Source organism: Trematomus bernacchii, unplaced genomic scaffold (assembly GCF_902827165.1).
Source record: "Trematomus bernacchii unplaced genomic scaffold, fTreBer1.1, whole genome shotgun sequence".
Classification (NCBI taxonomy): Eukaryota; Metazoa; Chordata; class Actinopteri; order Perciformes; family Nototheniidae; genus Trematomus; species Trematomus bernacchii.
Genome location: NW_022987973.1, coordinates 20,033,354 through 20,058,741, shown reverse-complemented (window position 1 = coordinate 20,058,741; position 25,388 = coordinate 20,033,354). Strand labels below are relative to the sequence as shown.

General features: G+C 39.8%; 2 protein-coding genes across 3 annotated transcripts in view; both read left to right on the top strand.

The window, feature by feature from the left end:
• Positions 1 to 646: 646 nt before the first annotated feature.
• On the top strand, positions 647 to 1,961 carry LOC117471398. Its single transcript, XM_034116368.1, has 4 exons — positions 647 to 659; positions 950 to 1,109; positions 1,202 to 1,263; positions 1,348 to 1,961. The coding sequence occupies exons 2-4, from the start codon at positions 1,087 to 1,089 to the stop codon at positions 1,959 to 1,961; spliced, it is 699 nt and encodes a 232-aa protein (XP_033972259.1). The 5' UTR covers positions 647 to 659; positions 950 to 1,086.
• A 760-nt stretch (positions 1,962 to 2,721) lies between these two features.
• The window catches only part of prmt3 (protein arginine methyltransferase 3), a 61,577-nt gene continuing 38,910 nt past the window's right edge, over positions 2,722 to 25,388 (top strand). Inside the window, exons 1-10 of one of the 2 annotated variants that reach the window (XM_034116968.1) lie at positions 2,722 to 2,778; positions 3,030 to 3,165; positions 4,296 to 4,378; positions 4,465 to 4,514; positions 4,747 to 4,852; positions 6,261 to 6,399; positions 7,552 to 7,693; positions 13,518 to 13,583; positions 15,141 to 15,262; positions 19,052 to 19,151. In XM_034116968.1, coding sequence (XP_033972859.1) covers positions 2,757 to 2,778; positions 3,030 to 3,165; positions 4,296 to 4,378; positions 4,465 to 4,514; positions 4,747 to 4,852; positions 6,261 to 6,399; positions 7,552 to 7,693; positions 13,518 to 13,583; positions 15,141 to 15,262; positions 19,052 to 19,151 — 966 coding nt within the window. In that variant the 5' untranslated portion in view covers positions 2,722 to 2,756. Of the gene's footprint in view, positions 2,788 to 3,029; positions 3,166 to 4,295; positions 4,379 to 4,464; positions 4,515 to 4,746; positions 4,853 to 6,260; positions 6,400 to 7,551; positions 7,694 to 13,517; positions 13,584 to 15,140; positions 15,263 to 19,051; positions 19,152 to 25,388 lie in introns of both variants that reach the window. The other variant, XM_034116967.1, reaches the window with a different exon arrangement.

Genomic DNA, 25,388 nt, shown 5'->3' with positions numbered 1-25,388 from the left:
TGAGTATAACTGCAGTACTACATCTGTGCAGTTTATATAGATGCACAACACAATATTTCAAACATTTTATAACAGAAGTATGCTAAATGTAACATGCAAGAAATACATTAGAGATATGATTTTGTTTTTCTACAGTAATGCTAGCAATTAAACAATGTTTGATAAACGTTAATTCATTTTGCATACTTATTTCCAAGGCAAGTTTGTAGTCCTACCAAAGTGAAGTAATTTAAAGTCTTAAAAACAGCTAGTTAGTATATTTTTAATTTGTTGCTTTTTTTTTTCTCAAGCACAAAAATCATCCATGATGCAGACACATGAAAACCAGCACTTGTGTTCATACAAATTAAATTGCTGTTTAGTGACAGACCATAATAACTTGAAAACAGAAAAAGTCTTTAGAATTTAACAGGACAACAAGTTGATTATTATATATTTTATTATTTTGTTAACTGTTTTGTATTTTAATAATTTAAATATGCATGTGTTTTGATGTATTCTTTTGGTTTATCTGAAGCACAACTTGTCTTCATGTATGAGAGATCAGTGAATTCAACGTATTTTCTCTTCTTGATCAAACAGCGCCCTCTTGTGACTGAATGCGGTTTCACTCATTGGGCTGGATGGAGGACTCGTCAAATCTGTGGTTAAAGTCTAAAGTGATAACGTTTTTACCTTATGTACTAATGGCCTATTATATTTTGTTCTTATCTTACACACAATAGGTTTTCTATCTCTTTACATTGCAGCTAAAACCATAAATATATCTAAGGCAAGATTTTCATTGAGACAACCAATATTAAAAATTAACTTTTGACAGTCCTTGGGTCCACATTCTGTTCTGATCCTACATCATTTAGCTCCTAATAAGTAATAATGTACAGTAGAACCAACCAAAAATAGACTTTTGTTTGAAGGAAAAACGAGCTGCTTTATGTTCTTCCTGCAGCTTTAGGTGTTGCCATCATGGCCGCCCATCCATTAGTACAACATGAGGAACAGCTGAGCCGATGCCTCTCACTGCAGAGAGTTTATAAATAGGGGTTGGAGTCTGCCCTTCACTCCTGGATAAGGTGCAGCTTAACAATGAGCCCTACACACAGTTTGAGGTAAGTTGTTTAATTGCTTTTTGACTTGTGTTTATTTTAATATATGTTTTTGAAGTTTATGACCTTTACCTGTTGTGCCCTTTACTCTGCAGGCTGTTTGTGCTTTGTTTGTGGCTGCTGCTTGGTTATGTAAATTGTAAGAATACCCAGAGAGGTATGTAAATATGCAATTTTAACAGCCATTAGGGATTTATATACAATCATTTTTACACTCTCTTTCTGTGTTTTGTTTGAATAGGTTATGTCCAGTCAGGACAGGCTCCAGTGGGCGTCCACAATGACAACAGAGAATATAACAGATGGGGTGAACCACCTATTATGAGAACCCCTAAAGCTGGTTACAATGGCAAAATGTACCCTGCAGAAGATCACACCACAGCCTCTCAATCCTCACTAATCCAAATCCATCATCCGGTTATTCCTGAAATACAAAAAAGCAAAGTTCCAGAAAGCCAAATCAGCCATTTAAACCCTGGCTTAGCCTTAATAACTCGAGGACATAATTATTTGGTGTTCAAGCGCTTTGGAAACAAGGCATTCACTTCCCCTGATGGCAAGAAGACTCAGCAGGTAAACCCTGATTCTGAGTTCTCTGCAGGTGTAGAGCAGCGTCCACCCCGTGTCTCTCACACCAGATTGAAATCAACAGGAAGTTTTCCAGCTGCTCAGGTAGACAAAGCACCTGTAGACTTTGGACCAAATGACAGAAGGGTCCCTGTCTACTCGTACAGCAGTAATGCACGTCCAAGTATTCAAACCTTTAAGCCTAATCTGAAGTCTGAGACACAAAAGATTCATGTTGACACCTACTGGAAGTTCTGCAGCTTGTCCAGGAAAGGGTCTGACTGCTAATAAAGAACATTGATGCTTTACTTTTGTTCTTCAGTTTCTTTCTTTACATAAATGCTCTTTATTACACCTGAAATAGAATCTAACATAAACCGTTTTTAGGTGAGCTCTGCCTGTTTGGAGTAATATGTTTTTGAAATTATAATTATTGTAATTCCCACAAATCTATTTTAAACAACTTGTAAAACGTAGTATAATATATATTTTCCAAATGTTTCTGTCTGCACCATTTTCACTTAATTTAGCATAACTTTATCCAGATTTCCAGATTTGTAATGTACTGATGTTTAGCTCATCACTTTGATTTAAAGAAGCTAAACAACCAATGGGTTGAGGGGGGTTAGGAAGTGTAAACTCCTATTTGTCAGCTATATAATTTATTAACACCCTATTTCAAAAGAACAAAGTATCTGAGCGTCTTCAAATAATAATTTTGTACCTATTGAGCTAAATTTAGAACCAGCATTGTCAAATTAAACTATGCATTTTTCTTTATCAAACTATTAATATCCCAGCTGCCTGCCCTCTAAATTATTTGTCTAGTTAGACATTAGTGGCTGTGGGTGAGAAGTCAACAACACAAAGATCATGTGTCTGGAATTTTGAATAGGTCACAATAAACCCTGTTGATCTGTATGAGTGTAGAGGTATCATGAATTAAACTCTGGCGACATCTTGTGGTGTTTATTTAGAAGTGCACGCTCTTCTGATTCAGCCTATAATGCCAGTCTATGGCCCGGCCCCTTTCTTTACGTCACCAAACGTGACCAGGAAGTCCACTGAAACCAAAGCGACATCATGGCAGAATACACAAACCCACGTGAGTTTGGTAAATAGCACATTTTAACCCCAAAAACGATAGCTGTTGAACATATAAACCCTTTTTTTGGCTGACGTTTAATTTTAAAGCGTAAATAGTGGAATAACTGTGAATTTAGTTACGTCAAACGTTAAGTTATACACCTTTTGCCTAGCTGCAACGTTGATGCTAATGTATGAGGAGACTAGCTTACTAAAACACAGCGAAAAGTTACCGTGTGCATGCAGCTGTAATGAGGTTTTATTCTACAGACTGTGACGGGGTTGCAGACGAGATGCCCGAGCTCTCTGACGGTGAGGATGAAGACATTGAGAATGACGAGCTGTGGCAGTGTATGGATGAAGATGACAGTGAGCCAACTAAAGTCACCTGTCTGTTCTGTGACAGGTGAGATGACTTTCAGCTAATCTTACAGAACATCTTTACTGTCAGACTTCTCTTTCACTGGTTGTGTCTATTTACCGAAACCTCAAACACATGCATAAGAAGTTACTTTGGTTTTAGTCTGCTAAAAGTTTTAGTACCTGTTTTAAAACCATAGGACTGTGATATAGAGTGCTTTGCTTTTACACCTGCAAGAACAGATGCATGTTGCATTTTAGTTAAGGTCAAAGTCCTTCTCGCAATTGCATTTTTACAAACGATACCAGAGGAGTCAAACAAAAGTTACTAAAAAAGATAATAACTTGTTGATTGTACACACGTTTTTAATTTTTTTGTTATGAACTTGATTTTTGAACACAAATTGACAAGCAATGATATAGCGGTTGTGTTATGTAATGTGACAGTGTTACATTACAGCTCTGAAAAACATAACATACAACAACAACACAAACAGTCGGCTTGGTCATACATGTCATACAAAACACATAATCTCCCTTTTCAGGTCAGAATAAAAATCAAAGATAATAAAAAAATGAATTACATTTTTATTTTAAATGTAAAATTGTATGTATTCTTATTTGTCGTTCTTCGGTATATCATTTTAATTCAAATCAACCCCATGTTATGAATAATATTTGGGATCGCAGGGACACACTTTAAAATTCGACTCAATGAACTGACTAAGTACACAGAGCAGTAACATGCAAAGCAGTTTAACTAGCTTTTGACCTAGACAAGGGAAATGTGTGATTACTGTTGATATGCTTTAATGGGTTATATACATGGCTTTATTGCAATCAGTTCTAAGATTGCTTTCTGAGACGTATTTACAATCAGCTAATTCGATTTATTAGTAATTAAGCCTTTTAAAAAACATGCTAAAGTCCCTTACCAGCTATCATAAAATCCCGCGGTTGGTTTGTTGGCTTTTACACCACAAATGAGGCGAACCAACTGTTTTGTATTCATACAATTCAGGGTGTAATGCTATGCTTTACTGGTTGTGATCCAGGAAATTCTCTACACAGCAAAGTAATACATCTCAGAATCCGTTAAGACGTTTGAAGATGAACACATGGAAGTTTACTGTATATATTTAATTAAACATTATTTCCTCACTTGGTATGTTTTAGGTTGCTGAGCTCCGTGCTGGCCACCCTGCAGCACTGCGTTGTTGAGCACCAGCTCAACCTGGTGGACGTGATGAGAAAACACAGTAAGCAGGCACTAATGCTTTCTGTGTCAATCAGAGGAATATTCAGTTTTTAAAAAATGGCTCACTTTTTTGTTTTCCCTCATTAGATCTAGATGACTATGGTTACATAAAGATGATCAACTTCATACGGTCAACAGTAAGTACAATCTGTCACAAGATTGAATGTTCACACTATATTGTTAAATTGATATATTGTGTGGTTTTTCCTTGATGTTTGCGACTTTTGTTTTTACCTTGTGTTCACTGGGCATAGAAATTGCTAACGTTTCATCCAAAAAACCTCACAAAGCATGCACTGAAAAATAGCTAACTAAATGAAATATACATTTAAAAAAAGTGCAATAGGACTGATGGATCTTTGTCTACAGAAATGTGATGCAGCCTGTCTAGCAGGGCTGCCAGACGGTCCTTTACCCTGGGAGAGTGAAGACTTCCTGCGGCCAGTAATCCAGGACGACCCCCTCCTGCAGACAGGTACGGAACTGCTTTCGTTTGTTTGAACTCAGTTACAATCTCAATAGATATGTCCGTCTCATTAGACAATATTTGCAAAAGTTTATTAGATTTTCAAAACTACTTATGAAACTGTCTTGTAAGGTTATCACAAAGGCATAACACATTCACATTTAGCAGTTGCTCAGCGGTGGTCCGTAGGAAAGAGGTGAAAAATGTTCAGTAAGTGCCATTGAATATAAAATATATAATTTTCCAAGTATAAATTGTAGAAATGTGAATAACGATGCACATTTTTGTATCTCAATATCTACTTAAAGACATTCCTGGTGTTGGGCTAGGTTGTGCACACATACAGTCACAAAAGTAGTTGTGGGGAAAAAACATTTTTAAAGCGAGAGCTCCACATAATCATTTAGTATAGTTTACAAAATGATTTATGGAATTTTGTAGATTACATTTCTCTTGTATAGCTCTTTTTAACCTTTACTATTAGAATGTTATTGTTCCGAAATGAGTGAAAAAAGTCGGAGAAGGAGCAGGATTTAGTTTTGGGTGTAGGCGCAGAGAGCGTTAGTGGAGTTATGGGAGTGATATATATTTTCCTGTTGAGAAAAAGTGTGACTTTTGTACCTTTTATTGAGCACCGAGCCTGGCTGTAGAATTAAGCCTCTCTGTCTCCTCTGTTGTGCAATCCTCACTGTATGGTTGTAAATGTGCGGAAATGGCAGCTGCAGCAAGAAGCCTTGGCTCTCTGATGATGTTTGTAATTGATATTTGATAACTGGTGAACATCTAAAGCTATAACATCCTTTCAGGAATAAAAACAAACACACAACATCTAATTAATGAACATTTCCTTGGAAAGAGTAATGAGAGTTTTCCCAAAACCACTGGCAGGTTTGAATATTAGATTCAAAAACAGGTCCTTAAAACCCCTAGGAGGTTGTGAATTTCTAGAAAGAAAATCAAGGCCTTGACGATCGTTAAAAAAAGACACAGATAGACCTAGATCAAAAGTTCTTGAATTTATATTGATCAAGAAATACATTTTATTCCAGAAATATTAGTTATTGCTAGATTTACTGTAACCCAGCACAATTGAGATGTGAACACACATGCAAACCTCTGCATCTTTTTGAAGTTGTGTAAAGTCTGCCAATTCTCATTTAACCATTTTTTAATGTTGCTCTAATTAACCTTCTCCTGGTCTCAAACTATTTAGTGTTTGATACTTGAATTTGAGAACATTTGGCCTGAGAAAGTCCTTACATTTGATGTTTAAGATGTTTGTGCAGCAGCCCTGTGAAATACTCTCGATAAACATGCAGCTCAAAATTCAAAATACACAAAATGTAAACTTTGTCTTCCTGTATTTGAGCTTGTGTTAGTCACTGTATTCAGCCTTTACGCTCTGTGTTTCTGGCAGACCCTGAGGATCTCTGTGAGGGGTCGAGCCTGTCGGCGTGCCAGTCGTCTGGGGCCAAGTCCCATGATGCACAGGAGCAGAGGGTACAGGCCGCTGAGGATGCGCTGACCAGATCCCTGGAAGACATGCAGAAACTCAAGTCAGTGACATTTCTGCATTTGTTGTTGTTGTTGTTGTAACCTCTAGATCAGGGCTTCTCAAACTCCAGACCAGGTCCGGATCCGGACCGAACCCTGTGTCCCATTATAAAAAAAATCAAAATTATACTAAATAAAAAAATAAAAACTTTCTGATTCTGATGTAAATTAATGTATATTTTCTTGTGTCTGACGCGTTGTGAGAATGCACGTGCATATATATTTACTTGTGTGCGCGAGCGTGACACGCATTGCATTGGGGTGACTTTACTGGCATTGATCCGGACCAGTGACCTTGTATAAAGTTCACAAGTGGACCTTTAATAAAAAAGTTTGAGTACCCCTGCTCTAGATGTACAGATGTAATAAGGTTGACCTATCAATTGATTTCATGTCAACATTGGTATACAGTCTACGGTCAACTAGGGCTGTGCAATTAATCTTATTTTAATCTTTAATAAAACGATTATTATTTTTATTTAAAAAAAAAAAAAAATGAATCTTTTATTTATTTATTTTTTATTTTTTTTAATTGGTTTTTCAGTTGAATTATACTTAAAGTTCAGGGTAATCAACTGTTAAAAACATACTGTTCAAATTATTTTTTTCAATAAATGGATGTTTTCAAAGTTAATGGATAATCGTTTTTAATAATCGTGATATCAATTATTGACCAGAATAATCGTGATTATGATTTTTGCCATAATCGAGCAGCCCCTACGGTCAACCAATGTAAGCTTGCAGTGTGTTCTGCGTGTTTACTTCTGCACTTCCCCCTAATGGCCTGCAGAGGGCCACAGTGAACCCAGTATTGCAGAAACATCCACTAGTATACCTTGTGGAAGAAGTTTGGAGCAAGGGAAAAGATTTATAAAAAAAAAAGGAGGAAGGAAAATTCCACTGCAGCATGGAGGTTAAAGTGAGGAGGGGAGGTAGGAAGGAGGGGGGCAATAAGGGAAAATTACAGAAAGAGTGAGGCTGGGGGGGTTGGAAGAGAGTTAGAAAGATTAATGCCTCCCATCTCCTCCATTTACTGCTACGTCCTGCATGAAGGTTGTGTGTGCTTTCTGCTTTCTGGTCGCTGCTCTTGTCCCGTGTACTAAATCTATATATATATGAGAAGTGAAAGGCAGATTTGTCCCGTGTTCTCGCAGGCTGCTGGTTCAGGGTCTGGTGATGAACACAGACACCGGCCGACCTGGCAACCTGGGCACCGTGGCCGAGCTCCGAGAGGACGAGGACGAGGCCTACTTCAGCTCCTACGGCCATTATAGCATCCATGAGGAGATGCTGAAGGTCTGTGTTCTGCAAAAATATATATACACACACACACACACACACACACACACACACACACACACACACACACACACACACACACACACACACACACACACACACACACACACACACACTGACCGGGCCTGCAGGTCTCATCGCAGTGTTGTGAGTCACTACCCCACGGCTGCAGAAATCTCCGCAGAGTGAAAGTGTGCTCATCAGCGTGCGTCTTGGCTGAAAGATTTCCATGTAGCATGCACATGAAAACGATCATCTTTATGCACACTTTGCTACTGAGGACAAGTCATTTTCTCAAAAGTGATAAATCAGCAATAAATGTCGCGCTCTCATGTGAGACACCAGCAGTGCCGATGCTCGAAAGGCGGAAATACATCTTTACACTGCTCAAGCGCTGAAACCTCAAAGTGTCAGAAGGCAGAGGGGGTGTGTTTTTTTTGGGGGGTGGGGGGAGCTCTCTGTCTCCTCCTTTCCTGTTCTACTTACCGCAGTGCTTAAATATTCCTGTTGGCCGTCCTGATTGGTCCTGAGGACTGTTAAGTTTTGCGTCATGTATGTGCTAGTGCGTCAGGTTGTAAAGTCCATCACCACCTCAAAGGGGCAGAGAACAAGTGACGGGGGGGCTTTGCAGCAGATAGTTGTCAACTCTTTTACAGGTTGCAATGAAGAGCAACACCTATGACGCACTCTGTGTGTGTGTGTGTGTGTGTGTGTGTGTGTGTGTGAGAGAGAGTAGGGCGTCACAATATGACGTGAGTTAGACGTACATTGCTTCGGTTTAAAATGAAACGACTCTTAATGTATCCCCGATTTAATCTTTTCTAAGTTAACCTGTCTAACTTTGCTTTATGAAGCTATCCCATTGAATCATTTAATTAGTTTCTGTGGAGAGTTTTAGGGTTCCATCGTGGTGGAAATTGTTCATATACTAAAATCTGATTACATTTTTTTTCATTTAAACTGCAATACCTGGTGTTCAGTATGTAGCATTAATTTTACACACCATTGACTTTATGGACCAAAAAGGTTTTGGGGGAAGAATGCATTCAAGTGTAGCTGTTCTAAAGTTTGGATCTTCTATACTGAAATTCCCTCCTAGTGTAACTGTCCCTCTGCTGCTGCTCAGCAAGGAAACACTGTCTGGTAAAACACAGAGGGCTGGAGAGAGAGTTCAATTAGAGTGACAGATGACTCTCTTAAAGGGGACCTATCATGCAAAATGCACTTTTTGATGTCTTTTATACATAAATATGTGTCCCCGGTGTGTCAGGGAACTCACGCAGCGTCAGAAAATAAAACCCTCTCTCTTTTCCTCCGTACCCTAATCTCTAAAAACGGGGGTGATCCAGATTTGCGTCCGATATGACGTAATATCGGAAATGTGGACCCACGGCACTATCAGAAACAATGCCCGACTGTTTTGGATGTAATATGGTCGGTGTTTACATTAGCATCGCTAACACTCAGAGCTAACCTGTACTGGAGAGCATGGGTGTTTCTCAATCGCGAGTACGCTTGCTTGGTAGCACATGTCTGCCGAGCATCTTGCTTCAGAAGCGAATACTTCCTGGCATTCGGAAAACAAAGAGTGGAACAGGCTAGCAAGTGTGCAGGTGTGCGTCATATGAGAGGCCCCGCCTTACATCTTCCGCCACAGATTTGGGGAAATTGGTCCGTGCGCAAAGCATTGTGGGGATTTTAAGACCGCGGAGTCTACTCGTGTGAGGCCTCGATATTTCTCCAAACGGAGTACGCCGGGCTCGGTAGATTTCCAAGTATGCTGGAGATTGGAACAGTACTTCGGCGGCACTCAATTACGTAGTATGCTTGAAATAGTGGCTCTGAAGCAGCTTTACTCGCGATTGAGAAACACCCCCTGTGTGTGAAGAAGCAGGAAATACAAAGGAACTCACCTTGTGGTATAACCGGCAAGAGAGAAAGCCTTTGAGCTCCATACTGTTTCAGAAATACTCCTTGATAATCCATGATAAGGCGTTTCATCACGGCAGTATTTAGTTTAGACAGTAGCTGCTGGGTCCCGCATGAGCTCAGCCCCCTTATTTTTTATTTTTAATCAATTTTTTTATATTTTAAAGCTTTATACATAAAATCAGCACTTTTGAAACAGGAAGTGAATTAGAGGGATATGAGGCGTGGCTAGAATGGGTGATCTGTTTGGTATTTTGAGCAAAACACTTCATCACATGTTTTTTTATATATTTTTATATATCTGAGACCTATGCTATTGCCTAAAAATAGCATGATAGGTGACCTTTAATGTACATGTGGGCATGTCAGTCATTTACTGAGATAGATTCAAACACATTTTAACCTACCTTTCAAACATTATCACTAGGCCAAATTTGACAAATATGTCCAAAAATGTTTGCTTTGCAGCTGTGGTGTTGGTCATAAAAACAAGGTTGAATCATTATGGAAAAAGCATTTAAATGCTAAGTCTATAACCTGTTGGACATGTTTCCACAAAATACAAATCTTGTAGTAATTAGCCTAGAGCTAATTGATGTTGTTTGTTTGTTTGTTTGTAGCCTTTATTTAACCAGGTTAAAAAATCCCATTGAGATCAACGATCTCTTTTTCAAGGGAGACCTGCAGTACATTAGTTACACATAAAAACAACAGAAAACAAAAAGGACATCACAACATAATTACAGGGGTATAAATTAGCAACCTATTCACAATGACAGGTATCCAATAACATTTCATCCAGCCGTGCTTTTAAAATGATGCAAGGGAATCAAAATGCTCAGTTTCAATGTTTTTTGCATGGTGTTCCAAGCCAGAGGAGCAGCGCACATAAAAGCTTTAGTACCTAAAACAGTCCTAGCACTTGGCACATGTAATAAAAACACATCCTGGGATCTCAGGCAATAGCTACTTGCCACTCTCTGTGAGATCAAAGAGTATATATAAGTTGGGAGTTTACCCAACATGGCTTTGTAGATGAACATGTACCAATGACTGAGCCTCCGACCAGTAAGTGAAGGCAGACCTGCCTTGGCATACAGGGTACAGTGATGAGTAAGTGCTTTACAGTTAGTAACAAATCTCAGAGCACTGTGATAGGCGGCATCTAACCTTTCCAGGCAATGGGCAGGTGCATTCATATATATCAAATCACCATAGTCCAGCACAGGTAAAAAGGTCACAGTGACTAGCCTTTTCCTGGCTTCAAAAGAGAAACAGGACTTGTTTCTGAAAAAGAAACCTAATCTAACCCTCAGTTTTTTAAGCAGATTATTGACCTGAAGTTTAAAAGTAAGACAATCATCAAGCCAGATACCTAGGTATTTATAACAGGTAACCACTTGGAGTACTTGTCCTTGCATAGTCACAATATCCAAAGCAGTCTCTGGAGTCTTTTTAGCTTTAGAAAAGAGCATTACCTTGGTTTTCTCAACATTTAAAAGAAGCTTAAGCTCAGCGAGCTGAGTCTGAATAATGTTAAAAACAGCCTGTAATTTAACAACCGCCTCCTTAATGGAGGGACCTGCACAGTACATCACGGTATCATCCGCATAAAAATGTAAAGTAGCTTCATCCACATTTTCACCTAAACTATTGATGTAGATGGAGAATAAAAGTGGACCTAAAACAGAACCTTGAGGAACACCATTAGCAATGTTCAACCACTCAGAAGACAGCCCATCAAAGTGAACACATTGGGATGGATATGCCAATACTGAGTAGCCTCTGCTTTAAGATGCGATGATCGACGGTATCAAACGCTTTGGAAAGGTCAATAAATAGAGCTGCACAACTCTGCTTATTATCTAAAATACTTGTAATGTCATTCACCACTTTCATTGTGGCAGTGATGGTGCTATGTTTCTTTCTGAAGCCTGACTGATGTTTAGACAGGATGTCATTTGTACATAAAAACACCTTTGCCTGTTCACTCACTAGGCGTTCAAGAACCTTAGCCAGAACTGACAATTTCAAGATTGGCCTATAGTTATTTAAAACAGTTGCCTCCCCTCCTTTCAGTAAAGGCAGGACATACGCTGACTTCCATACTTTTGGAATTGTGTTTGTGCTGAGGGAGAGGTTAAAAAGAGTAGTGAGAGGTGGAGCAATACAATCTGCAGCTATCTTTAAAAAGAAAGGTTCTACGTTGTCCGGGCCAGCCGGTTTCTTAGGATCTAACTTGGTTAAAGCTTCACGAACAACATCAACAGTAAAAGGAGTAAAACTAAAAGGGTTTTCCAGACCACATTGTTCAGAGTCACCGACTGTGGTGTTCACAGTAGCAGAGTTAGTCACAGAATCAAACATAGAACCGCAGGATACAAAATGCTCATTAAAACAATTTAACATAGTAGCCCTGTCCGATATAGAGCCAGATGCTGTGGTAATGCACGGAAGTAGCTCATTTCGGATATCACCGGTGGATATCGATTTTATGGCTTTCCAAAATTTCCTAGGATTATTTAGGTTTTCTGTGGTAACTGACAAATAGTACTTCGACTTAGCACTTTTGACATGTGATGTGAAGCTATTCCTTAGTTGCCTAAAACGCAGCCATTCTACCTCTGAGCCTGATTTCCTAGCCTTTGCCCAGGCCTTGTTTCTCTCATGCAGGAGACTGGACAGTTCAGCAGAAAACCAAGGATTGTCTCGTCCCTTTACTCTACATTTACGTAGGGGTGCATGTCTATCTATAATTTCCATAAAACCAAGATAAAAATAAGACCATGCAGTTTCTACATCAGCACACAGATCGATTTTTCCCCAATCAAACCCAAACAGATCATGAACAAAACCCTGCTCCACAAAATGTTTTATTTTGTTGACTACAATAGCTATTCTATATTATGATACTTTATGAAGGTTGGTTTTTGTAACATTGTGATGTAGCATACATTTTTGTGTTCTTTGGTCATTACTGCAACATCATAGTTAATTGACTCAAATATCGGGGCTTATTTAAGTGCAAAAAACTGAATGAGCCTCTGGATATTTCTACATCACATAATGACTGACATTTTTTGTTGACCTAAATATCTTATAATAGCTGAGATCTCTTGAATTGATCTTTGATTGGCATGTTAATTAGTGTGTACTGACCTGACTTATTCTACACATTTGTATGTTTTGTAGTCCCAGTTATATCTATCACATAAACATTTTCAAGAATTCCCCACTGTCTGTTTTGATCTGCTGTCATCTGCTCACTTTATTATTATTATTATTTATTATTGAAAAACGTGTAACATGCCATGCTCTGAGCTTTTTTCTTTCTCCTGATAAGGCCTGTGTTAAATTCAGCTTCATATCACAACATAAGCATCCTAATAGAAACTATAGTCATAGAACTTAAAGAATATAAAATCCTTTTAAAGGTTAGGTTTATAACCCTTCCCTTAAAGAGAATAGAAGTAGGGCTGTATGAGGTACTTATACAAGTCAATGTATTACCTACAGTGTTGAGAAACAGATAGGAGTAGCTGCATCCAAGCAAAGCATTGTACTGCGGTGGACTAGGACAACATTTTTACTTCCACAATAACACAAACTAACTGATTGAGTAAGAGGTAGACCAGCAACTCCTGTGTTCTACAAGGTTAAATTAGTTATTTTTTTCAATCAAGTCTGGTGGCTTTCGCAAAATCAAAGATGGACATAATGGCTTTTAGACACTTTGGATTAGCACCTCATACAACCCCACTTTAAACAATATAAACAATCCTTTTAACTATTTGAAACCCTGCAGTAAACCTTCTTTTAGTCTTTTCTCTCTCTTCTTTCCCTTTGTGTCTGTTTGTAATGTTCTTCATTTTTTTGAATATTCTCTCAACAGGATAAAGTGCGAACAGAGAGTTACCGTGACTTCATGTACCGCAACCCTGAAGTGTTCCGTGACAAGGTGAGCCTGCTGAACACACGCCAACAGATATGTGCTTTAATGTGTGCATACAGTATTAGCCGGGGATCTGTTTTAATGTGTAGCCAAGCCTATTAACAGAAATAGGCGTGTGTATTTTTCAGGGAAGACATTAATAAGGTGATGGTGTCTGATTTAAAACACAGTGTGACTTTATTAGCGCCTTGAATGTCGACTGCAGAGTGCTGATAACAGGCCCAGGCAATCCACTACCAAACCCCCTCCCCTGAAAAAAAACAAAAAAAAAACCTTCCAACTGGCCCCCACCCCTCTCTTTCCCCATTGCCTTTAGTTGCAGGAAGCAATGGCCTGTATCATGACCATCCATTATATGGGCGGCTGCTGGTTAGTGCCTGGATGAGGCTGTAGAGGAGGGAGGCAGGTTTTGTTGATGGGAACGTACATTATCCCTGTCACAGCGAAAGGGAAGTGTCACCTTCTACAGGAAGCGCTAGATAGAGAACAAAACAGGATCTTCTTGTTTCAGTACTTTTAACAGGGGGTGGGTGGCTGAGCGGTATACAGAAAGATGGAGAAAGCAGTCAGGAGTTGTGCTGTGTCAGCAGTTTGTTGGCGACCCCCTGTGAACCTATAAAGGCAGCCTGATGCTTACAGGGGAGTTAAAGTCGCCCCAAATAGAGACACATATAAACACAGGGTTAGATATAGAGACGTGTATCGTCATTGAGCTGTGCCTCAGCCATTTAACATCAGCCGGGAGCTAATGAACAAATTAACTGTAACCTTCTGAAATAGAAGTGACTCGGCAACTGTGGGTGCATGTGAAAAGTTTTTTGATGGAGCACTTTGATTTGTAAAACTGTGGAGCAAAGCAGGCCAACGTACAAAACATTAATTTGGATGGCTAGATTCGGGATGTGAGAAAAAAAGTGGATGCCAAAGCAGCTAGAGGTTATCAAAGTTATGAAATCTTTCAGAACAATCTCCGCTGTGCCATACCAGCTGAGACAGTGGCTGATGGTCCACTTTCCTTAGCATTTATTTTGTTAATTAAAAAAAAAAGTATATATAGCTCAGCAGATCTGTTGAGGGCCCATGTCTGAAATGTCATGCCTTTTTATTTTTAATCTGCGTACCAAAAATACAAAAAGGGCCAAGTTGTGGAAGACATGCAACAAGATCTCTTCTTTATTCTTAGTATCCTGGAAAGTATCCCTTTGTCAATTTGTTTTCCTTGTATTTATCGTTTTGTCCCCGTTTGTTATTCAGCTGTCATCTGATTGGTTTTGCGCCAAAAGGTCAGCGGTAAAATACAAGCGTTGAAATAATTTGAACTTTGAGCACAGCGATCGATGTCAACTTCAAGCAGTGCGCAACACCCAGGGTAGCGCTTCCGCCTAGTCGGGCAGCATCCACTCTCTCTATAGAAACACAACGGCAACGTCAGTGAAGAGCCCTTTTACCGCCTATCATGGGACTTCAGCTCAACATAAATTAATTTACAAATGACTTTAAGCACTTTTTCCCAGGGATCTTTTTCTTACCCCTGTCACACCTCCTTCGCTTCTCGTCCTGCAGGTGGTGCTCGATGTGGGCTGTGGGACTGGCATACTGTCCATGTTCGCTGCCAGAGCAGGAGCCAAGAAGGTCATAGCAGTCGACCAATCAGAAATCATCTATCAGGCCATGGACATAGTCAGGTAAGACCCACTTTAAAAATAAATAATAACCAGGGTTCTTACTGTCATTAAAAACCTGGAAAAGCCATGGAAATTCAAAAAGCTAATTCCAGGCCCTGGAAAAGTTATGGAAAACAATATTTTTCCCAAAGTTTTGGAAAAGTCATGGAAATGTAACTAAAGTTGCATCAAATATAATTTATATTTTAGCTAATCGCCGAAATAGTAATACTATAATGATAATAAATACTGTATGGTATAGTAATGAAACGTAAAATGGCATTTAACTGTCGAGGTATTTTGCTGGTGAGAGATTTTAGTTGCTTTAGCGTGTAGAAGCTAGTAAGCCTACTATTTGATTTGTTTTACATTACATTGCATTTAGCTGACGCTTTTATCCAAAGCGACTTACAATAAGTGCATTCGACCAAGAAGATACAAACTTGAAGAAAACAGAATCATATAAGTACATGAGGTTTCATAGAGCCAAAACATTTCAAGTGCTACTCAACTAGCTTTAGATAAGCCAGTCCTTTATTAGTATATAAGTGCTTTGTTAGTCATTTAGATTGGCACAAGATGTTTCAGACCTTATTTTCCTGTTCCATGTTAAAATTAAAATGTTTCAGTGGTACCGCTGAGAAAGAGTAATTGTTTTGGTCATGGAAAATTAGGTAAAGGTCATGAAGTCATTGAAAATCATTGGTGAAAAAGTGTATGAACCCTGTAATAACTATTTGTATTTATTTATGCTTGCCTCCACCCAAATACACTTAAAGTTGATTGAATTACATCAATGTTTCTCACTAGCAGATTAGCTCACTTAGCGGTATTGCTAGCTCAACCAGTGCCTTGCATGTCATAGAGGTTCTTCAAGAGTTGAGAGCGGACGGCTTGTTCCCCCTGTTTGCAGCGGAGGATTGTGGGACTAAAGGTCTGTGTGACCTCCAGCCACCTTTTATTTGTTGCAGCTGGTTGACTTCAATAGAGCTGCTGTCAGTCGCGTGGCCATAACGCACATTATTTACACCTGCGGTCTGACTCATTCACCCCTCGCCTTTTCTCCCCTGCAGTATACACACACATTACATTACATTTAGCTGACGCTTTTATCCAAAGCGACTTACAATAAGTGCAAGAAGATACAAACTTCACACACACACACACACACACACACACACACACACACACACACACACACACACACACACACACACACACACACACACACACACACACACACACACACACACACACACACACACACACACACACACACACACACACACACACACCACAACATGTAGATGTCCCCCTGTTGGTTCCATTTTAATAAAGTTCTCAGTCCAATTTCAGGTGCTGCGTTTTCTTCCAGTTTTCCAGCAGCTGGCTATCCACATTGGAGTCATTTACCTCCACAGAGCCTGTCCCTACGTCTACCTGCAGCCACTTCCTCCATCGCACCCCTGCCTCTAAAATGCATTTTTGAGTTAGGGGCCATTATGACTGCTATTATTACCGTTATGTAAGAGAGTGTCGTATAAGCAAAACAACGGGGTTTGCTGAAGGAAAAGGACGTTTTAATTTTACAGACCACTGACTCGCTGTGGGAGTGTGCGATGGCATGCAGGCTGCGTTGCAGGTTCGCCAGCGTTGAAGATTCAGCTAAAGAAAGATGTGTAAACCCCCCCCCACTCCTACACACTCACACGTACATACTTAAAACACACAGACTCTTGCCCTTGGCTCTCTTTAAATCTACTTTTCTGCTCGGGTCGTGGTTTTAAAGCTCTTGTTTCTGTGTGTGTGTGGATGGCCTCTGTGTGCCCACCCCTTCCTCTAGATGTTAATATCAGGATTGTAATTAAAGTGGCTCCTGTTGGTTGGGCAGGAGCATCCATCTCCTGTCTTTACTCCGTCGCCGAAGTTTAAATGAAAAGCTAGATGTGACTTCCTTCCTTCACAGTCACTTCCTTAATGGATAATGTCTAAATAGCTTTTTTAAATGGCTAGAATTGATGGATTATCCAATAGAATGCTTTGAATTGTGAGAATAAAGTGGACACAAATTAGACAACATTTTATGTGGATGAATGGAATTGAACTTTTAATGGTTATATGTACTACAGATGATCAGTTTGTTTATCAAAGAGGCCCTATTGTGCTTTTTGAGGCTTTCCCTTTCATGTAGTGTGTTACATAGGTTTTTGTGCATGTAAATGGTCTGCAAAGGTCTGAGTACCCTTCAGAGGGAGTTTCTCAGTTCCTGTTTAGGAAATGCGACAAAACTATGAAGTTAAATATTCAAAACTATAAAATATTATTTTCTCACATATACTGTATATTTTGTAAAATAAATGTTGGCAAATATACGAGTTATCCAAAATCTTTACGATAGTTTCAATTTGCTATCTTTTAAACAACAGCACAAATGTCTGAATGATGATGAATATGCAAACCTGTTTAAAAAGGACAGATTCAACATCAAATTGTAGCAATTATTCGCAGACACTGGTTTCCTATGATGAAATGTGTACACACACACACACACACACACACACACACACACACACACACACACACACACACACACACACACACACACACACACACACACACACACACACACACACACACACACACACACACTCTCTCTCTCTCTCAAAGCCACACAGATACTGACTCTCTCTCCCCAGAGTCCTGACATTGTCCTCTAAATTACCCCAATAATGAGATTACAGTGTTTCCCTCTTGTGAAAGGTGTAGGAGGTGCGGGGCTGTGGGTAAGGGGGGCGCTGGGTCCTGGGAGGAGGTGATAGCAGCGGTAGCAGAGAGGGGAGAGACAGTTCAAGATAAGGATCGCTGCCACAGAAATGCACTCTGGGCCGCTGTGAGTAATTGTTCTGTCCTCGGTAACATTAGCTGTCATGATAATGGAATATTCACAGAGATTGATACTCGGACTGGCCGCTCTGAAAGGAAGGATCATTTAAACGGCGGCACTGATCTTACTGTCCCTACCTGAGCCTGACACCCCTGCAGGCCCACAATTACAGTTTCTACCCTACACGGCTCCGAATATAAGAGGAACATAGTGTACACGTTTAAGAAGTTGGCCAAAAATGTTTGGAACCATATTGCTGCACAGTATGCATATATGTATACATCCTCCATTACGTTAAGTTTACTTTCAGTTTATGTGACGGAAATGTTCGTGCCAGGTAGCTGCTCTATCTTCAGTGGCTTAAAGCAAGATTAGTGAGGCTGAAATCTGCACCCATCACCATTTTTTTTTTAATTAAGATGAAAATGGTGATGCGTGCAGATTTCAGTTGGTAATTAACATGGTTCAAGTGACTTTGTGTAATATATAAATGGTTTGCTCTCGTGATGATCATCCCCTAACTGCAGGTCCTTTGAGCATTAGTGAGTGTTTTAGCATCTTTAAGCTTCTTGTCTTGGCTTCACGACACACAAGATTAGTGTTTTTGTCCTTTCCTGCTCGCAAAATATACAGCTGTTGATAAACTAATAAAACCACTGTACACTACTTGCACAGCATAGTAGATCATTTAGCTGCTTAACAATCATGAATTTCCTTCAGAAGTGAGCAGTGACTATAAATGTCAGCAAAAGTCCAAATGAAGGCCAATGTTGCTTGAATAATAATAAAAAAAAGTATACCCTATTGGGGCTTTGGATGTTGTGCATCACAGCAAAACTACAAGGCTTACTTGAACCATCAGCTATTAAACGCAAGGCAATGTTCCTCTTAGTCCTCTGACACTGAGCTCTGCATGTTTCCCACAGGTCCAACCAGCTGGAGGACAAGATCACTCTGATCAAAGGGCGCATAGAAGACATCAAGCTGCCGGTGGAGAAGGTGGACATCATCATCTCAGAATGGATGGTCAGTACATTATTATCACAAATACTTTACCAGTTTAGTAATATAAAACCTCAGCATTCAAAGTCTTGCAAGCCTCGTAACATCAACAAATGAAAAAAGTTATTCAAGATCGATTACCACTCAAAAATATGATCATTCACATTGATAGCTGAGGATGTGAATCAGTAAATGCTCCTGTTAGTTTTCCAAAAAGTTAAGGCAAATCAAATCAGTTCCGTCAGACGTCATCAACTTCTAATCTGTTGTTTTGAAAAAAGATGATCGAATATATTGAATTTCTTATACTTGTGCATGAGGGTTCAACCTCCTCCAATTATGTTTTTGTTTCCGAGACCTCTCATATTCGCTCGGTTTAAACACATTTCTGGTATATTATCTTGTAGTTTATTGAGTAGGAATAAAGTAACACAGTTGGATAAATGACTGTTTCGTAAGACAGGGCGTGTATGAAAGGTGTGTCAATTCATTTGTGTTGGTAAGTAGGTAATGGTGACAAATGGCTAAAGTCTGGACATCATTAATGTCCGATTCATCAAAATCCACTGAAGATATTTAACTTTTCATAGCAGGAACAGCACAGGTGTAAGTAATAACCTTAATGAGGGCTCTGTTTTTCAGATATTTATTCAGCCATAGCAGCAGTGTGTAAAACTAGAGCCTGGCAATGAATACCAAAATGTATCGATGTTATATGCAAGTTAATTACACTTTTAGAAGTAAATCTTCAAATTCAGTTTAGTGGGTTTCTACAAGATAAAGCTTGATAAAGACAAAACGCTGCCAATATATTTACAGTTATGACTACTATTTTGGTCTATTCTGAAACTAAAACGTTTGCATACGCATGTGGTTTGAAAAATCACCAATCTATGAAAAGCCATCTTTCCAATAGTCCTTGAACTCCTCGACCACAGACATGAATTTACCCTCATAGCACTTGCTTAGCTTAATCTCAGGTTTGTCCTGTAACCACTGATGAGTGGGCAGAATCCAAGGTGCCAGCAGATGTGATGCATGCTTTAAATAGGCTTAAACAGGGCTAAACTCGACCATGAGCTCTTCTGAAAACCTAACCAGGAAGAGCAGTCTTCCTTCCCGTTGATGCCCATTTATCAGGGAGATTCTCTGTGGCGATACAGGCGGGACGGCCAAAGTTGAACGCTCCGCTGAAGTCATCCCTAATTCATGAGCATCCCGTATCTGTCCCCCCTCCACCTCCCCCATCCATCGTGAAACCCCAGGGTCACGAGCGGGGGTCGCCAGCCAGAGCCTTCCCATCCTCTCACCAGGGAAATTGAAATTGGGTGCTTGACATGCCGTTGGAACGGTGAAGGATAGGGGGCGTAATCTCTGATGACACCAGCTCGCACAGTGCTAATAAATCTAAGAATCCTCCATTCACTTCTCATCATGGCGGCAATGGCAGACATTTCTCAGAGTGACCAGGACTTCAAAAGCTGCCCTCCAATCTGCCGGTATAAAATGGAAAAATGACAGTTGTCAAAAGAATAGACTTTCTGGCCAGGGTAAATGGATTTTGACTGTATTAAACTTGAATGGTTTCGTCTTACAGCCATCTAGTGTCTCATTACTACAGGGATATCCGGAAGTTCGCTTGTTCCAGTGTGTAATTCTTCCATTTATTTTTGCCTCAGAAGATGGCTTGTTCTTCAGAGTGTGAATTTCATCACTTTTCCTATCACAAGTTTCTGCATTGAATATCATTTTTTATAATAATTCCAAAAATATTTTATTAAATGTTAATTCTTTAAAAATAGAAATATTAAGAAATGGGATTTACCATGTGCGGGTAGAAGATTACAAAATATAATTTAAATGTTTTTACAAAAATATTATTCGACTTATTTGGCTTCTCTGTGAATACAGTAGACACACCAGTTGCTCTTCTGTTTTCTTTTCATAACTGCCCAAAGAGTGTTTGCTGACCCCAAATTTCAAGGACCTAATTAAACTGTACTGCTAAATTAATCTGAACTGAAATCGTAAGGATTATAACTTTAAAATCACTTATCATTTATGTCCCAGTTCGTCACTGCATTATACCCAACCATTCTGTTTCAACAACAGTTTGTGTGTGGAATAATGGTACCTCAACATGCTGTGACTTTGATCATGGGTTAATGCCTCTAATGTTCCCCAGAATGGCTAAATTGGGTCAAAGCAATGGCAGGGATGCACAAGAGGGAATTCTGTAACTAAGAATAGATAAGCATCCAGCACTTCAGAGAACTCACAGTCTTTGTATACCTTCATCTACTTTGTAGGGGTATTGGATTGACAAAATAAATGGAAAGGAAAAAGGGAAAAAACATGATCTGATAACCAAGAACATTACACTGGTTTGGCTAGAAGGTATATTAGAACAGTCTGTTTAGTTTATGGTGTTATTCATCTGAAATATGTAGAAAAAAAGGTCTACAAACGTCAAATTAAAAGGTCTACAAATCCATGCTCTGTATATCATGAGAGCCATGGGCTAACATAAATAAAATAATAACTACTACATAAATGAATCTATGATCACATGTGTTTGATTAAAGATGTTGCCCTCTGGCCAGGAAAGTAGTCTATTTTGAGTGGAAGGCGATCAGTGAAAATGGGGATATCATTTTTTTAATTAATTCCGAACAAAAGCAAGTACACAATGTGTCTTTTGTGAAGCGAAATGAAGGTGTTATCCCTGGATTGGTCGAATATACAGATGAAATGGATAGATGAAAACTGACACCAAAAATGACACCTCATAAATTAATAAAAGCTTGGGGTTGGAAAAGCAAGAGCGGAGTACTACTTTAACTGTCCATATATCCGAAAATGGTTGCTTTATATAGATAACCCTGGAAGTGTTTATGATGATACAACCATGTTGCTTATCTGAAAATTAAGGACGTGAAGGAAAAAAAACAAATGAAGGATTCTAGTACAGGAGTCCAGTTGTCAGAGTTGTTGGAGCGAGCTGACAGACAGTGGTTACAGGGCTAATAGACAGAGATGGGTGATGAATGTGTTGTATCTGTGGTGGTGGTGGTGGTGGTGGAGGAGGAGAAGGGGGCAAATGAGTGTCTGTCTGCTGTGGCAGTGTTTGAGAGACGACACCACTGTCATTTCATAACTCACGACATTGATCGGTTCTTTTTCTCAGCACACTGAAAAAACAAACAGTCCAGAGCAGATAAGAGAGTGGGAGGAGAGCCGAGTACCCCAAAGGCTAAATAAAGATTGTCACTCCAAGATCAATCACCAGTGATGGGCCTGCTAGCTTGATGGTGTTTAATGGCATTGACGCCCAAATACGGACATGAGAGTAGATTAGGCTTTAACAAACTTTAGTTACATAATACCAGAGTCAGCATTAACAACTAAAGGAGTTGTTAATGGAAAATCACATGTTAGTTACAAAACGCAACGAGACTATAACGTCCTTTGCATTCAATGGAAAAGTCCAGTCAGTAAACATTTGCATTTCAGTAATTTTTTGGAAGTAAATGTAGATATCTGATATAATGTACACCTTGACTTGTAGCAAGAAATGCATTGTCTGTTTTTTGTATGCAAGTCTGCGCACTTGCAAAATCTTGAAGAGCGTTATTATGTGTTGATTTATGGTAACCAATCGGCATACATCTGTCCTTCTTCCTATAGCTTTGCTTTTGTTGACTCTCTAGATTGGCACATTGGCACAGAAATCACAACATTTTTAAATGGATCCCGTAGATTTGCTGTGTTCTGTCTTCAAATGAGATTAATATATCTTTCATAGGAAGAAATATGAATAGCACACTATACAAAACTATTTAGTTATCTATGCATCACACATAAGAAGCCTTATATTGATTTGCCACCTTTTACAAGTCCTCCCAAATTGTTATTTTTTCCAAATCACGAAAGTTGGGCTGAAGCAATCCTGGAAACATTTATTTTGTAATATTATATTTTGGCCCACCATCATCGTTATTTAAGAGAAATATTTGAAAAGGGGGAGACAGAAGGCTTGACAAGCCTATATGGTCCCCAGGTTGCAATCCATTGGCCATCTGTTCATTGTAGACTGGTTGTGACATAACAATCTCGTCTGAAAAGTCACTTTGACAATCATGCGAGTGTTTGAGTTTTAATGCCGCTGGATGTGTCTGTGCATGTGGAACGTTTGTTGTTTGCAGCTACTGTTCTGTGCGTATCTCTTGCTGCATTTCATGTGAATGAATTAGCGTAAAACGTTAAACAATCAATTTAGCTGTTACCACATTCCAAAAATGAAACTGTGTAATGGCTGATTATTTCGGTGGGACCAAACCATGTGTTACCAATGGCAATGTCAGGAGTCCTGTCCCTATACAGATTAAAAAGAAATGGCCTGGATCTTGAGTTGAGTATTTGGTCTAAGTATGAAATTGCCTTCCCAACATTAAACACAAACTGAAGATACCAAAAGCCATTGATAGAAGTGTTGATTTTTACTTGGAGCAAAAACTGTATTTTCTTTACTGTGGACGCTGGACCTGCACCATAGTCTTCTTGAAAACAGTTTTTGTACAGGGGGATGGCTAGTGTCCCTGAGCATATTTAGGTATGTGGTAGCTCTCATGGTAGCTCTCCTTGGAGAAACTCTCCCAGAATGTCAAATTGGTCCTCAGCCACAGTGTTTTCATTACATTTGAGAGGAACCCTGAACAAGTAAAAGTGTCAAGTGGCCATGTTCAACTTCTCTGCTGTGGAGGGTTTCTTTGTGCCCACACCTCTGATGTTTCACCTTGAGGGAAACATAGTTGGACTACAAAAAAAGTATCAACAAACAAGTCTCCCTGGCACACACAAAGTGCGACTCATTGTGTGCGGTCGAGGTGTGAAGTCAAAGGAATGGCAGCCCCTTCTCTTTAGCCTTATTATCAGTTCTGGGAGACTCACCTGCCCAAGCAGAGGGCGGTAGTCATCAGTCATCCTGTCCCTCAGTCTGACTAGCTGTCAGTCTCACACACACAATAAAGCAAACACCCACACACATTTGGAGACGTGGCCATTTCCAGCCAGATGCCCTATGTAACAAAAACATTCGTTTTTATTTGGCAGGTTTTTGTTGCTTTGGTGTTGATTGGAACATTTGATATGTTAACAGTACAGTTTAATCCTTTCTTTTTTTAAATAGGACTTTAAAAGCACAAGATTATCATGACACACAAATCCAAGAGAATAGAAAGCATGATTACAATTTCCAAAGGGGTCCTTAATTGAAAGAAGACTAACAACAACTGGTGCTCAGATGTGAAGATTATTTCATCGGACTGTTCCGCACAGCTAGAGCACCTCATGATCTCATGTCGGGCCTTCCATCTGCCGAGGGAATTCACATCTGTTGTGATAACAGCAGTGTATATCCCGCCGCAGCCACTCGCCGACAACAACACGGCACTCGATCAGCTGTTTGGGATTATTGATAAAACCGAGACTTCACGGCCAGATGCGGCGTTCGTTGTGGCCGGAGATTTCAACACCGCCAACATGAAGAAGGTTTTGCCAAAATATTACCAACACATCAACTTCCCGACGCGCGGGGGAAACATACTGGACCATGTTTATTCCCCTTTCCGGAATGGATATAAGGCTCTCCCTCGCCCTCCCTTCGGCAAATCAGACCATATCTCACTACTGTTGTTGCCTGCTTACAAGCAGAAACTTAAAAGGGACAGACCGATAACAAGGACAGTACAGCGATGGAGCGAGGAGTCAGATTCAGCACTGCAGGATTGCTTTGCATCTACGGATTGGAGTGTGTTTGAGGACAATAACATCAACACACACACGGACACTGTCATCTGCTACATTGGGAAATGCATCGATGACGTGGTACCGAAGGTTTCTGTACGGACATTCCCAAATCAAAAGCCCTGGGTAAACGGTGAGGTGCGCGGCAAACTGAAAGCGCGCACTCTCGCGCACACAGCGGGAGATTTGGAGGAGTACAGGAAGTCTAGGTATGATCTCCGGAGAGCAATAAAAAATGCAAAGAGACAGTACAAAGAGAAGGTGGAATCTGACTTCAAAGGCTGTAACACTAGGAATATGTGGGCGGGACTAAGGACAATGACTGACTACAAAGGAGCAGCGGGGGGTGCTGCGGGAGTGTCTGCGTGCGCATCTCTCCCAGATGAGCTAAACAGTTTTTTTGCACGCTTTGAGAGCAGCCAGGCTGTGGAGGTACAGAGGGACCAGGAGCTACAC